This window comes from Cucurbita pepo, chromosome LG18 (genome assembly GCF_002806865.2).
Source record: "Cucurbita pepo subsp. pepo cultivar mu-cu-16 chromosome LG18, ASM280686v2, whole genome shotgun sequence".
Lineage (NCBI taxonomy): Eukaryota > Viridiplantae > Streptophyta > Magnoliopsida > Cucurbitales > Cucurbitaceae > Cucurbita > Cucurbita pepo.
Window position 1 is genome coordinate 1,066,797 of NC_036655.1, and position 15,227 is coordinate 1,082,023.

General features: G+C 38.5%; 1 protein-coding gene and 1 long non-coding RNA gene across 3 annotated transcripts in view; one reads left to right on the top strand and one right to left on the bottom strand.

Annotated features, from left to right (window-relative positions):
• On the bottom strand, positions 1–9,612 carry LOC111779947 (respiratory burst oxidase homolog protein B-like). Its single transcript, XM_023660165.1, has 12 exons — positions 6,823–9,612; positions 6,554–6,713; positions 6,391–6,439; positions 5,654–5,767; positions 4,195–4,629; positions 2,722–3,108; positions 2,534–2,629; positions 2,346–2,461; positions 2,146–2,248; positions 872–945; positions 297–796; positions 1–159 (listed from the first exon to the last, which is right to left on the bottom strand). The coding sequence occupies exons 1-12, from the start codon at positions 7,349–7,351 to the stop codon at positions 50–52; spliced, it is 2,673 nt and encodes an 890-aa protein (XP_023515933.1). The 5' UTR covers positions 7,352–9,612; the 3' UTR covers positions 1–49.
• Positions 7,042–15,227, top strand: part of LOC111779976 — a 21,066-nt gene continuing 12,880 nt past the window's right edge. For both annotated transcript variants that reach the window (XR_002812775.1, XR_002812776.1), the window contains exons 1-2: positions 7,042–7,160; positions 7,245–7,329. This is a non-coding gene — a long non-coding RNA (uncharacterized LOC111779976). The remainder of the gene's footprint in view (positions 7,161–7,244; positions 7,330–15,227) is intronic.

Here is a 15,227-nt window from a genome sequence, read left to right on the forward strand (position 1 = left end):
TATTACAATTTCTTAATATATATATATATATATATATATTTAAATTTCTCTAAAAATTCTCCTTGTGGAAATCAAATTTGGTGGTTGTTTTCCTAGAGAAGTCTTGTGATAATCTCCTTAGCTCTCCTACCAGCCCTTGTGCTCCACAGTAAAACACCCCTGCATTCACGTTACGACCCGATATTAGATAAATTCTAGTCGAGTTTACGTGACGTGACCGTTGATGACCGAAACAAAGTAGAAATATAATCCAAAGTTCATCGATGTTATTTGAAATATCTCCCGTACCGACTTACCAACTCTTTGATCAGGGTGATTTATAGCAACACGCTTAAGGACATTACGCCAGTTCGGTCTAGCAAAATGAGTCTTCACCCTTGTCCCGGACACAATATCAACGCCATTCTTGGCATGGTTTAGATCTTGGAGCATGGTAATGAGGGCGGACCGAGCATCACCCTCTTCGTAAACGCTAGTGCAATAGTTGTGCAACTCGATCACTCTATCTCGGTCGTTCTCGGCGACTTCATCCATGACACCTCTAAACCATTCGAATGAGCCTTGCTCTCTTGTCACCCAGTAGAAGTAAGCTCGCTTTGTGACGAAAGGCTTGGCATGCTTATCGGCGATGCCATTTTCGATGTCTTTTTGTTCCTTGATGTTGTTGAGTACATCCTTGACGATGCTGATCAGTGGCGTGGCGCCGATCCCCAGCCCCACGAGAAGAAGAACGTCGTATTGTTTGTAGTCTTGTGCCGGAGCTCCGTATGGTCCGTCTATCAACAGTCTTGGCAACCTAGAGTACCATTTTTGAAGTGAGAAAATTTGATGTTTCAAGGGAAAGTTTGAGAGGCGCTGTTGAAATAAGTACCTGATTTTGTTGCTGCTTTGGCCAATATCAGCCCTCAAAAGACCACTTTGATTAACAGATGGTGGCTGACATACCTGATGACAGAATAAGGCAACCTTTTTTTCAAAATATTCATGAATCACGCTTGTAACAACCCAAACCCACCGCTAGGGCTTTCCCTTTCGGGCTTCGTCTCAAGGTTTTTAAAACGTGTCTGCTAGAGAGAGATTTCCACACCCTTATAAAGAATGTTTTGTTCTGCTCTCCAACCGATGTGAGATCTTGCAATCCATTCTCCTTCGGGCTCAGCGTTCTCGCTGGCACTCGTTCCCCTCTCTAACAGATGTGAGATCTCACAATCCACCCCTTTCGGGGTCCAGCATCCTCGCTGGCACTCGTTCCCCGCTCGAACCAATGTGGGATCTCACAATCCACCCCCTTTCGAGGCCCAGCGTCCTCGCTGACACTCGTTCCCCTCTCCAACCGATGTGGGGTCTCACGATCTACCCCCTCTCGAGAACCAGCGTTCTTGCTAACATTCGTTCCCCTCTCCAACTGATATGGGATCTCACAATCCACTCCCTTTTGGGATCCAACGTCCTCACTGGCACTCGTTCCCCTCTCTAATTGATGTGGGATCCCACAATCCACCCCTTTCGGGGCCCAGGTTTCTTGTTGACACTCGTTCCCCTCTCCAATCGATGTGAGATCTCACAATTCACTCCCTTTCGGGGACCAGCATCCTCGCTGACACTCGTTCCCCTCACCAACCGATGTGGGATCTCACAATCCACCCCCTTTCGGGACGAAGCATCCTTGCTGATATTCGTTCCCCTCTCCAACCGATGTAGGGTCCCACAATTCATTCCCTTTCGGGGACCAGCATCCTCACTGACACTCGTTCCCCTCTCCAACCGATGTGGGATCTCACAATCCACCCCCTTTCGGGATCCAGCATCCTCGTTGACACTCATTCCCCTCTCCAATCGATGTGGGATCTCACAATCCACTCTCCTTCGGGACTTAGCATTCTCGCTGACACTCATTCTCTTCTCCAACCGATGTGGAATCTCACAATCCACCCCATTTCGGGGCCCAGCATCGTCGTTGGCACTCGTTCCCCTCTCCAACCGATGTGAGATCTCACAATCCACTCTCCTTTGGGGCCTAACGTCCTCCTTGACACTCATTCCCCTCTCCAACCGATATGGGATCTTACAATGCTAGTTTACTGACAAATGTCTTTGTTTTATAATCTACTTTCGAAAACGACATAATTCTACAAAAAGAATCACCTTAGAGAAAATGGTCTTGAGCTGTGAAGTCCAGTCTCCCACAGTCCGGATGTGAATGCTCAAGTAGTCATCCCCTGGAGCAGAAGTGATCGAAAACGGATGCCTGCAACAAAACTTGATCAGGTCCGTTCATTCCGATCAAACCAATCGTCACGGTCGATCATGATGATCACCGATCAGACGATGTATGTAGAATTTACCATTGAAACGGAGAAATAGCAGAGCAGTTCACAAATATGTACTGCCCACTTGTGTATTTGAAACCATGAGGCTTTGACATTTGCAATGCCAAAACATTTCCAGGATACACAGCAACCTGAGAGTTTTCTTGCTATCAGCATATAGTTCAAGGCACTTCAAACAAAAAGCAAAGAGTAAGGGTGTAGACCTTTGAGATCCTCACTGTTTTGTAGCCCGACCGAAACGCGCGAATCAATCTTTCACACGCGTATATCAAAACCGGGACAGCTAGATACATCCATGTCTGTCGTCGACAATGAAACAAAACGTCATTCGGATGTTGTTGACTACATGTTTTTGTTTACTATAAAGTTCGATTTGAATGAGAACGCTCACCGTTTTTTTGTACCATTTCTTGGAAAGATAGAGGTAGTAGCCATGGATGATGAAGAGGACATAGACAATGATAAAGAGATGGTGAGAGTACCAGAAGGCATTGAAGCCTGTGAGTCTCTTGATGATTTTGGGGAGGTTCAGGCGGTTGCGGCGGAACCATGGCTGAGCCAAGGTGAATGCTATGATCATCAGCACCACCATCACCACCCCGGTCCACCCTTCCGTCCCCTTCACGAACCACCAATAGTTATTCGGTCGTACTTCACCGAAAAACGGCTTCATCGGTTCATATTGAGCGTCGGTCGCATGGAGTAGCTTTGGAAAGTCGCAGGTAAGATGTGCTCCAGCATGTAAAAGGACCCCAATGGCAATGCCAACAGCAATTACCTAAACCAAGCAAATGCATATACAAGTAAGCTTTTATGTTAGGTAGTGAACTAAATTCTTCCCATCCTAACGACTTCCGCTTTGAGTTTAGCAACTAATAATCAAATCTTCTACATTCATCCTTGTTATTATTTTGCCATATGATATTATTCATGGGATGTTAATCTTACTCACCGAGTCGGTGAGATCCCACATTGGTAGGGAAAGATAACAAAACATTTTTTATAAGGGCGTGGAAACCTCTCTCTAGTAGACGCGTTTTAAAAACCTTGAAGGAAAGCCTGAAAGAAAAGGACCAAAGAGGACAATATATGCTAGCAGTGGGCTTGGGCTGTAACAAATAATATCAGAGCCAGACACTGGGCAATGTGCCAGCGAGGAGGCTGAGCTCCGAAGGGGGGTTAATACAAGGGGTGTGCCAGCAAGGACGTTGGGCCCCAAAGGGGGTGGATTGGGGTCCCACATCAATTGGAAAAGGGAACGAGCGTCAACGAGGATGCTGGGCACGAAGGGAGGTAGATTGTGAGATCCCACATCAGTTTAGGGTTTAGGGAAAATATTTGCTACGGACTTGGACCATTACCAATGGCATCAGAGCCAGACACCAGACAATGTGTAAGCGAGGAGGTTGAGCCCCGAAGGGGGTGGACACGAAGAGTGTGCCAGCAAGAACGCTGGGCCCTGAAGAGGGTGGATTGGGGGGGGGGGATTCCACATCGATTGGAGAAGGAAACGAGTACTAGTTAGAACGCTGGGCCCGAACAAAGCATTCTTTATATGGGTGTGGAAACATCTCCCTAATAGACTTGTTTTAAAAACAACCTAAAGAGAATAATACCGGTTAGCGGTGGGCTTTGGCCGTTACACACACCATCACATACTCAGATTCAAAGCTATGTTATCAATTTGTTATAAGCAAAATCAAGCCAAGAATCAAAATGGTCAGATCATACAAATTCAAGAACTAAGACCCAATAAACCTCAGTGATCAAAACAAGATCTAAATCAATCATCCTCCACCTAAAACTCAAGCAACTTTTCACAGAGACAAATCATCAAACACCTTGTGGGAAACATAAACAGTACCTTATGGAAGTTAACATTGTCATCAAAAGGGATAACAGCGCCAAGCTTGGTCGTACTCCGGAGCCAAGTAATGGTATTCCTACAAACAGGGAGAAGAACAATGGCCATATTGAACTTGAGGGTCTCAGCGGCGCCCTTGGCGGTGGTGACACAGTAGCCCATGACATGGAAGACGGCCCGACGGCGGTACTGGACGAACTTCCAGGCGAAAAGAGCGGCGCAAACGGCGAGCCATAGAGAGAAGACCCAAATGCGCTTCCGATTGTCCTCAACGAAGTAGCGGAGTGAGCGGTAGGTGCGCTTGATGGGGTTGTATTCCTTTGTGGGCACGAGCTTTTGGCTTAGTAGTTGGCTCAGCACTCGGCTGTCCGTTACGCGGTTCCTGGCCGATGCTTGGTTTGGCGCTTGCAGGAGTAGCATTTCCAAATTGTAAAGCTGAATCAAAAATTTCCCAAATGCTACATTAATAAAAATATATTTTCAATTTTTTTTAATAATATCCTTATTTAAAAAATAAAAACAAAAAATGTCCTTATTAATTTTAATTAAAAAAAATATCCCTAAATTTTAATTTTTTTAATAAGACTCCATTTTAAAATTTATTTTACAAATATATATATATATATAAATATATATATATATATATATATATATTAATTTTAATTTTAAAAAATACACGAGTGTCTAAAAAATTAGTTTAAATTTAAAAAAGTTTTAATAATACTCCACATTTAAATTTATTTATTAATAGATTAATATATTATATTAATTAAAAAACGTTTCAAAAATACCCATAAATTTTAAAAGTTTTTAATAATACTCAACTTTTCAATTTATTTTAAATTTTTTTGTTAATATATATATATATATATATATATATTAAAAAAAAACAGGGAAGGTTTTAAAAATACCCTTAAATTTAATTTTTTTTTAATAATACTCCACTTTTAAATTATTTTTATTAATATATATATATTAATAAAAAAGTTTTTTAAAATTTTAAAAAAATCCTTAAAATTCAATTTTTTTTTAATAATACTCCACTTTTATATATATATAAATTTTAGTTAATTAGGTTTGAAAAACATCCTTAAATTTTAAAAAGTTTTATTAGTATTTTTAAATTTTTTAAGAAAAAAAATCAAGAAGGTTACTTTTAAAATTTCATAAATATTTTTAAATTTAACCTTTAAAAAAAAATAGCATTAATATATGAATGAAAACGTCTATATATATATTTCATAGATTATTTCTAATTTTTTAATATTACTTTTGAAAATTTATGAATATTTTTGAAACATGATACTAACGATTTCATCCCGACCACAAGAATATTTATTTAACTTTTTCTTAAAAATAAATAAAGCATTTTTAAAGTTTTTAAAATATTTAAAGATATATTTTTTTTAAATATTATTTAATATCATTCACGTGTTCATTGAAATCACTATTTACATACCTCGATATATCCGAGGTTGTCGGGGTCCAACTCTTCCATAATCAGAGCAGCATATTCTTCCGCGTCGTCTTGGATTTTTGATAACTTATTCGCCGAAGCACTTAATGCAATAATCTGAAGAAAATATATATATATATATATATATATATATATATATATATATATTATTTATTTATTTATATATTACTTTAAATACAAGTTCTTTTTAAAAATATTATAATTTTTATAATAATTTTAGAACGTGAAGATTTTTTTTTACCATTAGAATGCTCGTATAATCATAATCAGAGAATCCAACCAATTAAGACTACCCAACCCAAGGTCTGGGTCGAGTTAAATATATATATATATATATATATATATATTAAATTTGGAGTGGATTGAATTTTTTAAGAATAAAAAAATTCGGGTTGGATTGACATTTTTTTTGGTAAGTCAACTGGACCAATTCTAAAATAGGGTTACAATCCAACATAACCCGACCTTACTTTTAAGATTATTAAAAAAATATTAATAATATTTAATATTTGTGACGGGTGTTAGTATCATGACTCGGGAATGTTTGATATTTGAGAAGATTTTTTAAAATATTTATTTTAGAAAAAAAAAAATATAATCCAACATATTTATTATAAATGAAATAAAATATTAAAAAAATTAAATTAATAAAAATATTTCTACAGTTGTTATTATTATTATTTATTATTATTATTATGAATTATCTTCCCTCCAATTACCTCTTTGACTTCTTTTCCGGTAATGCGGCCATCGGCATTCTTGTCCACCCTGCACGATCGTACCATTTTGTAAGAGAAGGTTCTGCTTCAAAGAATCTTCAAATCCATGGCCATTCTAGAGAGAGAAGATTCAGAGAAGAGAGAGAGAGAGACTGGTTCTTACATATCGAAGAAGATTTGAAGTCTTGCATCGAAGCTTTCATCGCTAATTTGCTCCCAAAATTCACGCAGTTCCCCCTTGGTTATGGAGGACGAAGTTATGCCTCTTCTTCGAGCCAAGGCCTCGAATAACTCGCCGGCGAACTCGCTCGACTCGTTCATGCCTGATTCATCATCGAATCAACAACTTCGATTGGTCAGATTTCACAAGCATTGTTCAAATTTGAGAAAATAATTGTGATCTAGTTGTTTTTTATATATATATATATATACCTATGCATCTTGCGAACAACGACTTCGGAAGCTCTCCGTTAATGGCGAGTTCATTGAATCGATTCTCAATCTCTGACCAGGCTTCACTTCCGACGTTTTTGGTCATGAATCGGAGGCCATTTAGGGCACGACTTGCGCCAGATTTTGTTCTGTCGATTCTGTTGAAGCTTTTGGAGGATGTCATCCGTTTCAGTTCCTGTGATACTTGCTTCAATTTGAACGACAATTGAGAGCCTAGCGTAGGGCGTTTTGTCTCCAATCGGCTCGCTAGCATTGCCGTCTCTGAATCTCCTCCTTTGATGTTCTGAACCGAGACTGAGTCGTCGCGAACGTCTAAGGTAATCTCGACGTACTGATCGTCGTCTTTGATTCTCATAGTGCTTCTTGTGCTGCTGCTGCTGTAGCTGTTGGTTCTTTTGTAGGCGACAGAAGGTCCTGGTAACGGACCGCTGAAGGCAACTCGTTTGGAGCTCCCTGTGCTCTCTGTGTCTGACCATGAATCTGCAGGTTTGTTTTCTTCGCCCTCCATTGTTGGATCTGAATCTGATCTCTCTGTTTCTTGTATGCACTGTAACACGCACACCAGGTGTTTGATGGTATGCCTGATAGACAAAAAAGTTAGAAAAAGTTAGAGCCATCAACCCAATTATTAAAAAGCCAAAAATGTTGACTCCCTAAGGATAGTTTGGGCTTTTCAAATCTTATTATAAGTTACAATAATTCCACCACTCTCCATTCATTTCTCTGCCCAATGAACAAAAGAAACTCATAGGATAAAGTAGAACAAACAATCACATGGTTTAGTTCTGGAAAATGGGTGTTATCCTAATAGCTAGCTCGTGAAAACTACACACAAATCCATGCCTAGAGAAGACACTATGAGCGGGAAGAAGGAAAATCAACAATCTTAGAAAATGACCCAAAAGAACACTAATGATTACAAAACAAAGAAATCAAGAGAAGTTTTGGCAGAAAAACTAAGAGAAAAGTTTGATTTGAATGTGAGCTGACCCTCTGAGTTTTGAGTTCTGGATGATTCAGTACTGGAAAATGGGTGTTATCCTAATAGCTAGCTCGTGAAAAAATACACACAAATCCATGCCTAGAGAAGAGACTATGAGCAGGAAGAGGAGAATCAATAATCTTAGAAAGTAACCCAAAAGAACACAAATGATTACAAAACAAAGAAATCAAGAGGAGCTTTGGAAGAAAAACTAAGATTAAGTTTGATTTGAATGTGAGCTGACCTTCTGAGTTTTGAGTTCTGGATGATTCAGTACTGGAAAATGGGTGTTATCCTAATAGCTAGCTCGTGAAAAAATACACACAAATCCATGCCTAGAGAAGAGACTATGAGCAGGAAGAGGAGAATCAATAATCTTAGAAAGTAACCCAAAAGAACACAAATGATTACAAAACAAAGAAATCAAGAGGAGCTTTGGAAGAAAAACTAAGATTAAGTTTGATTTGAATGTGAGCTGACCTTCTGAGTTTTGAGTTCTGGATGATTCAGTACTGGAAAATGGGTGTTATCCTAATAGCTAGCTCGTGAAAAAATACACACAAATCCATGCCTAGAGAAGAGACTATGAGCCGGACGAGGAGAATCAATAATCTTAGAAAGTAACCCAAAAGAACACAAATGATTACAAAACAAAGAAATCAAAGAGGAGCTTTGGAAGAAAAATTAAGATAATTAAGAGAAAAGTTTGATTTGAATGTGAGCTGACCTTCTGAGTTTTGAGTTCTGGAAAATTCAGTACTAGAAAATGGGTGTCATCCTAATAGCTAGCTCGTGAAAACTACACACAAATCCATGCCTAGAGCCGAGACCATGAGCAGGAAAAAGGAGAATAAGATAACCCAAAAGAACACTAATGATTACAAAACAAAGAACTCGAGAGGAGTTTTGAAAAAAACCTAAGAGAATTAAGAGAAAAGTTTGATTTGAATGTGAGCTGACCTTTTCAAGTTTTGAGTTCTGGATTTGGAAAATCTGTAGTCGTTTTTGGTGAAGTTTGAAGGGTGAGGAGGGGAGAAGGGAAAGAGGTATATAGTTGATGAGGGATATGGAGGGTGAGGAAGATTATTATTCAAAGTTGATGGGTTTAATTCTAGGGGCGCATCTGGGATGTGTTGAGGGAGAGAGTGGGGTTGTTGGCCATTAAGCTGTTTTGTGTGTTCTTACAAGAACTTGTATTAATATATCTCCACACTTTTGGTCAATCTTATAACGAACAAGGGAGGAAAAGAAAGAGGACACGAACGCCAACTTTACCCATGATGACCCACCACACTGATGACCTTGTTAAGATTGGGAAAATGTGGTAACTTTCTTTTATGAACTTGGGCAATGCTTTAATACTTTTGCACGTACTAGTTCAAATATGTTGTGATATTAGGTCGTTACAAATAGTATCAGAGTTAGACATTGGCAATGTGTCAGCGAGGAGAATGAGTCTTGAAGGGTTGGACACGAAGCGGTGTGCCAATAAGGACGCTGGCCCTAAAGGGGAGTAGATTTAGGGAGTCCCACATCAATTAGAGAAGGGAATGAGTGCCAACGAGTACGCTGTGCCTTGAAGGAGGGTTGGATTGTGAGATCCCACATCGGTTGTGGAGGAGAATGAACATTGTTTAGAAGGGTGTGGAAACCTCCCCCTAGCATACCTGTTCTAAAACCGTGAGAATGGCGACGGTACGTAACGGACAAAAGTGGATAATATCCGCTAGCGATGAGTTTGGATGGTTACATTAAGTGACATGATATTTAAAACAAAATTTGATGTATTATCACATGACCTTCCAATCATTAATGAAATTTTTTAATGAAGATTTGATTTAAAAAATGAAACTTGAAACTTTGAAATATTTGGTTTGCATGTGACCATGATTTTATTTTAATTCTTCGTATGGTTTTTGAATATTATTATTTTTGTTTAATATTATAATCTGTCTTTTTATATATATATATCCTACCGCTAATAAATATTGTCTTCTTTGGGCTTTAAAACACGTCTACTAGGGAAAGGTTTCCACACTTTTATAAATGGTGTTTTGTTCTCCTCCCCAACCAATGTGGGACATCACAATCCACCTCCCTTCGAGGCCTAGCGTTCTTGCTCGCTCTCGTTCCTTTCTCCAGTCGATGTGGGACCACCACCAAATCCACCCCCTTTCGAGGCCCAACATCCTTACTGGCACACTGCCTCGTGTTTACCCCCCTTCGGAGAATAGCGAGAAGACTGACATATCGTTCGGTGTCTGGCTATGATACCATTTGTAACAACCCAAGCCCACCACTAGCAGATATTGTCATCTTCGGCTTTCCCTTTCGGACTTCCCCTCAAGGCTTTAAAACGCGTCTACTAGGGGAAGGTTTCCACACCCTTATAATGAGTGTTTTGTTCTCCTTCCCAACCAATGTGGGACATCACAATCCACTCCCCTTCGGAGTCTAGCATTCTCGTTGACTCTCGTTTCTTTCTCCAGTCGATGTGGGACCGCCACCAAATCCGCCCCCCTTCGGGGCCCAACGTCCTTACTAGCACACCCCCTCGTGTCTACCCCCTTTGAGGAATAGTGAAAAGGCTGGCACATCGTCCAGTGTCAAGACTCTGATAGCATTTGTAACAACTCAAGCCCACCGCTAGCAGATATTGTCCTCTTTAGGCTTTTCCTTTCAGGATTCCCCTCAAAGGTTTAAAACGCGTCTACTAGGGGAAGGTTTCCACACCCTTATAACGAGTGTTTTGTTCTCTTCCCCAACCAATGTCGGATATCACAATATATATATATATATATATATAACCATATGTGGTATTGAGGGTAAGCACCAAACTCAAGATAATATTAAAAAGATTGATTTAATGAATAGAAGAAGAAGAAGAAAAAGAGTATCATAGAAGAAGTTAAAAAGGAGGGGAGGATGTGACAAACAATTGGTTGCCAACTAGCTCACCTACTACATAACTAAAATGCATCATCATCATGTGCACTTCCCTATCAAACCATATACTTTTTCATACCTCAAATTAATCAAATTAGTTGACATTTTAGTCCTAATCATTCTCCCCCTAACATTTTTCTTTTCAAGATCCAACCCAACACAAGTAATTCATCATAATTGGATCAAAGATTGCTATCTTTTTAAACTAAAATCTTTTGGGCACTTCTTTTTTTCTTCTTCTCTTTTGTTTTATTTTTTTGTGTTGAAAATTTGTTCATGATTGATAAGAACATGGCTTTTATTATTAGATTTTTTCTTCGGATTTAGGTATAGCTTCGAAATATAAACAATATATTTAATATTGTGGCGTCGGTTCTTTTTATAATTATGTTGCAGCTAATGAGTGAAAGTGTTAAGAATTAGAGGTGTTTATCAAACCATAAAGGTTAGATTGTCACGACCCAATTTTTTAGGTTTTGAATCTCGGACCGTGACTAAAAAGACCAATACATCCTCTTTAGTAGAAAGACGAACATTCCTTGCTCATTATCAGACAATCACTTATTCACAAACCTCGTGTGGGGCTAATAGTTTGAATTTCCCATCTCATGGAAAACCCTTTTCGCTCCGCTTAGCCCTATCCCCCCGTAGGGGTATTTTAGTGATAGGTTCTATAGGAACTGGACGATCCTATTTGGTCAAATACCTAGCGACAAACTCCTATCTTCCTTTCATTACAGTATTTCTGAACAAGTTCCCGGATAACAACCCTAAGGGTTTTCTTATTGATGATAGTGACGATATGGATGATAGTGACGATATGGATGATAGTGGCGATATTGATGATAGTGGCGATATTGATGATAGTGGCGNGTATTTTAGTGAAAGGTTCTATAGGAACTGGTCGATCCTATTTGGTCAAATACCTAGCGAAAAACTCCTATTTTCCTTTCATTATAGTATTTCTGAACAAGTTCCCAGATAACAACCCTAAGGGTTTTTCTTATTGATGAGAGTGACAAAAGCGAAATCAAATAAAAATAAAAGTAAAATAAAATAAAACAAAATTTCGATAAAATTTAAATAAGAAAAAAAGTCAACAACACTACAATCAAATACAAAATTAAATTCAATTTTAAGACGATGTTGTTCAAAATATTACAAATGAGGAATACAATCATAAAAGAGAATACAAAAGCTCCAAAATGTAAAAATGGACTGACGCTCTGGAACGATCCCTTTGTGATCACACAACTCTCAAATGCTCTTCCACCTTGACTGACAACCTACAAAAACTTGAAAAAGAAAGGAGAAAGGGGTGAGTATAAAAATACTGTAAACAACCTACTTGTAATCAAAATCAAGGATCCATGGAAATTTTCCAAACAGACCAAACGTAATGTGTTGGAGTTGTGTAGAAAAATGTCACTTTCAGACAAATTGTACAAGATCAAAGAGGAAGCAGAATCACAGATCTAAAGATGATTAGGATTCTATAAATTCAGTAGAAGACATTAGGGATTCTCTAATCTTCAGCGTGGACAGTCCGATTGAATCCTGAATTTTGGATTTAGGTGCATCTTTTCATTCGTCTCCAAATGTGGAGTTGTTTCAGAATTTCAAAATTGGAAATTTCGAGAAGACGTATCTTGCCGACAACAAAGTCTTGGAGATAGAAGAAAAGAGGGATGTCTGCATAAAACTCCCACATGAAATCAATGACATTAAAAGATGTCAGATATATTTATAGTCTCAAGAAAAACCTGATATCTATTGATTAATTGCACAGGTTATGCAGTAGGTTATGGTAGCACATAACACAACATTTGGAACTTTATACACCACTGCAGGGTGTATAAACATGACTGCTGTTGCTGAAAGTGCTTTACATTCAAGTCTATGACACAATAGATTTGGACATATGAGCATAAAAAAAATGAAGATGTTGGCTACGAAAGGAGTTTTAGAAGGCTTGAAATCTATTGATGTGGGTCATTGTGAAAGCTGCGTTATGGGCAAATAAAAACGAGTTAGCTTCACAAAGGCTGCTAGAGAATTGAAGAAAGTGCGATTGGATATGGTCCATACAAACATTTGGGGACCATCTCTTGTTCCATTAATTCGAGGATCAAATTTATACGTCACTTTTATCGATGATTTCAACAGGAAGTTATGAATTTATTTCCTGAAACACAAGTCATATGTGTTTGCCACCTTAAATAAGTGGAAAGTTGAAGTTGAAAATCAGACTGGTTTGATAATTAAATGCTTGACGTCTGACAATGGAGGAAAGTATGACAAGTCAGAGTTTAAAATTGTGTGCAATTGAAGGAATTAGACTAATGAGGATAGTTCCCGGTAAGGCAAGACAAAATGGTGTTACAGAAAGGATGAACAAAACATTGAATGAGTGGGCAAAGAACATGAGGATTTATTCTGCACTACCAAAAACATTTTGGGCTGATGCTGTGAATACAATAGTTTATTTAATCAATAGAGGACCGTCAATACCCTTGGAGTTCGAAGTGTCAGAAGAAGTATGGACATGAAAAGAACTCAGGAGACGTGGGGCAAGTGACCTAAACAGATGTTAAGGAGATCATCTAGAACTATCAGAGCACCATATATATATATATTCATCTTCACTACATTATATGTGGCTGACTCACAAAGGAGAACTAGAGTTCTTTGAATCTAATATGGCTAACTTTAGGGCATGACTCTGATACCATGTTAGGAATCACGACTCTCCACAATGGTATGATATTGTCCATGTTAAGGATATTTAGTAATAAATTATAGTTTACCGTATATATTATATTTGATATTTTATTATAAGGCAAATATTAGATATTTGCCTTATTGCCATAGGTATCTTTCCATTTATTGTTATTTCCATTTATTGTTATTTCCATTTATTACTATTTCCATATCCTTGTAATTTATTTGATTATAAATAAGATAACTTTCACACCATTTAGGTGTGGTGGATTAATCAAACATTCACATGGTATCAGAGCCCCTTCGGTTTAACAACCCCAAATCCTTTCTTTTCAATGGCTTTTGAAATCTTCTACTGTTCTTCTCCACCACCCCTGCTGGCTTTGACGCCGCAGGAGCAGTCTTCATGGCTACCGCAGGCGGAGCCGATTAATTACTCTTCGGCTCCACCCTATTGACCTCCAAATCATCCTTCACCATACTCTGTACATACAACCTTACCTTTTCCAAACATAGTCTCTTTCATTCTCTTCTCAATTTTTCCTTTATCCTTCATCCTTCACAGAAACCCTAATCTTAGGATCTTCATCAGCATTTCTTTCGGAAATATACAGAATCTCGATAAGCCTATCGACCTTTTGCAGAGATTCACCTTTGGAATCTAGGCACCGCACTGGCATCTTCGCCAACCAAGTTGCTGCCGCCCTTCTCGCCAAAATTGGCTCCTTCGCCCCAATGTGGCGACTCTTCCGGCTGCCCTTTNTCGCCAACCAAGTTGCTGCCGCCCTTCTCGCCAAAATTGGCTCCTTCGCCCCAATGTGGCGACTTTTTCGGCTGCCTTTTTTGCCAAAATTGGCTCCTTCGCCCAATGTGGCGACTCTTCCGGCTTCAACATTGTCTTTGTCCCTTGAACTCAAAGCTCTATTGAACAAATGGTGTTCAGAATCAAGGTTGAACCAGATGGCAAAAGGAGGTTCAAAGCTCGGTTAGTTTTAAAGAACATTCATAAGGGAAAGACTTTGATTATGTTGAAATCTTTTCTCCTATTGTGAAATTAACTACTATTCAAATTTTACTGAGTATTGTTACATCGGTGAATTTGCACCTTGAACACATAGAGATCTAGATGAGAAGATTTATATGCCCGACCAAAAGGGTTTGGAGCTCAGACAAGGAAGACCGATTATTATCTCTCTAATATGCCTCTCATTCTTGAACTTTTTTTTTTAATTAATATATTTATTTATAAATCCAAATATAATAATAATAAGTTATGTGAAAACCTTGGGACGACCTCTCTCTCTGATTGCCAACTCGAGAATGCTCCTCCTCCTTTTTGGTAGTTAGTGAAAACCTAAAAAAGAAAAATAGAACGGGACGATTATAAAAGTATACGTTCTCACATCCAATTCATAATAAGTTACCGTGGACTTTCCTTTGAGCTCTTGAAAGTTTGGACGTAAGTTTTATGGCTATCTGAGTATTTGGGAATATCTCGAAATTTTGAGCGATTCTCTTGCTTATCACATACCCAATTGGGGTCTAGAAGTTGTTCATTGAGTTCTGTGCTGTAGATCTACCGGACAACTTGTCTCATTTCTATGTTGACTAACTTTTTCTATTTTTAGGCTTAGTTAGCTTGCATTGGTGTAGCAAAAAAATGATTGGTATGGTGGGTTGATGTGTGACCTCGATATCATCTCATCTAAACATTATTTATGTAAGATTAGCATGC

Excerpts from the sequence above, each read along its gene's own strand:
- LOC111779947 (XM_023660165.1), bottom strand. The coding sequence starts at position 7,351 with ATGGAGGGCGAAGAAAACAAACCTGCAGATTCATGGTCAGACACAGAG. Across the intron at positions 3,109-4,194 it reads ACAATGTTAACTTCCATAAG|GTAATTGCTGTTGGCATTGC; the intron begins GTACTGTTTATG and ends TGCTTGGTTTAG. Across the intron at positions 2,462-2,533 it reads AAACAGTGAGGATCTCAAAG|GTTGCTGTGTATCCTGGAAA; the intron begins GTCTACACCCTT and ends GAAAACTCTCAG.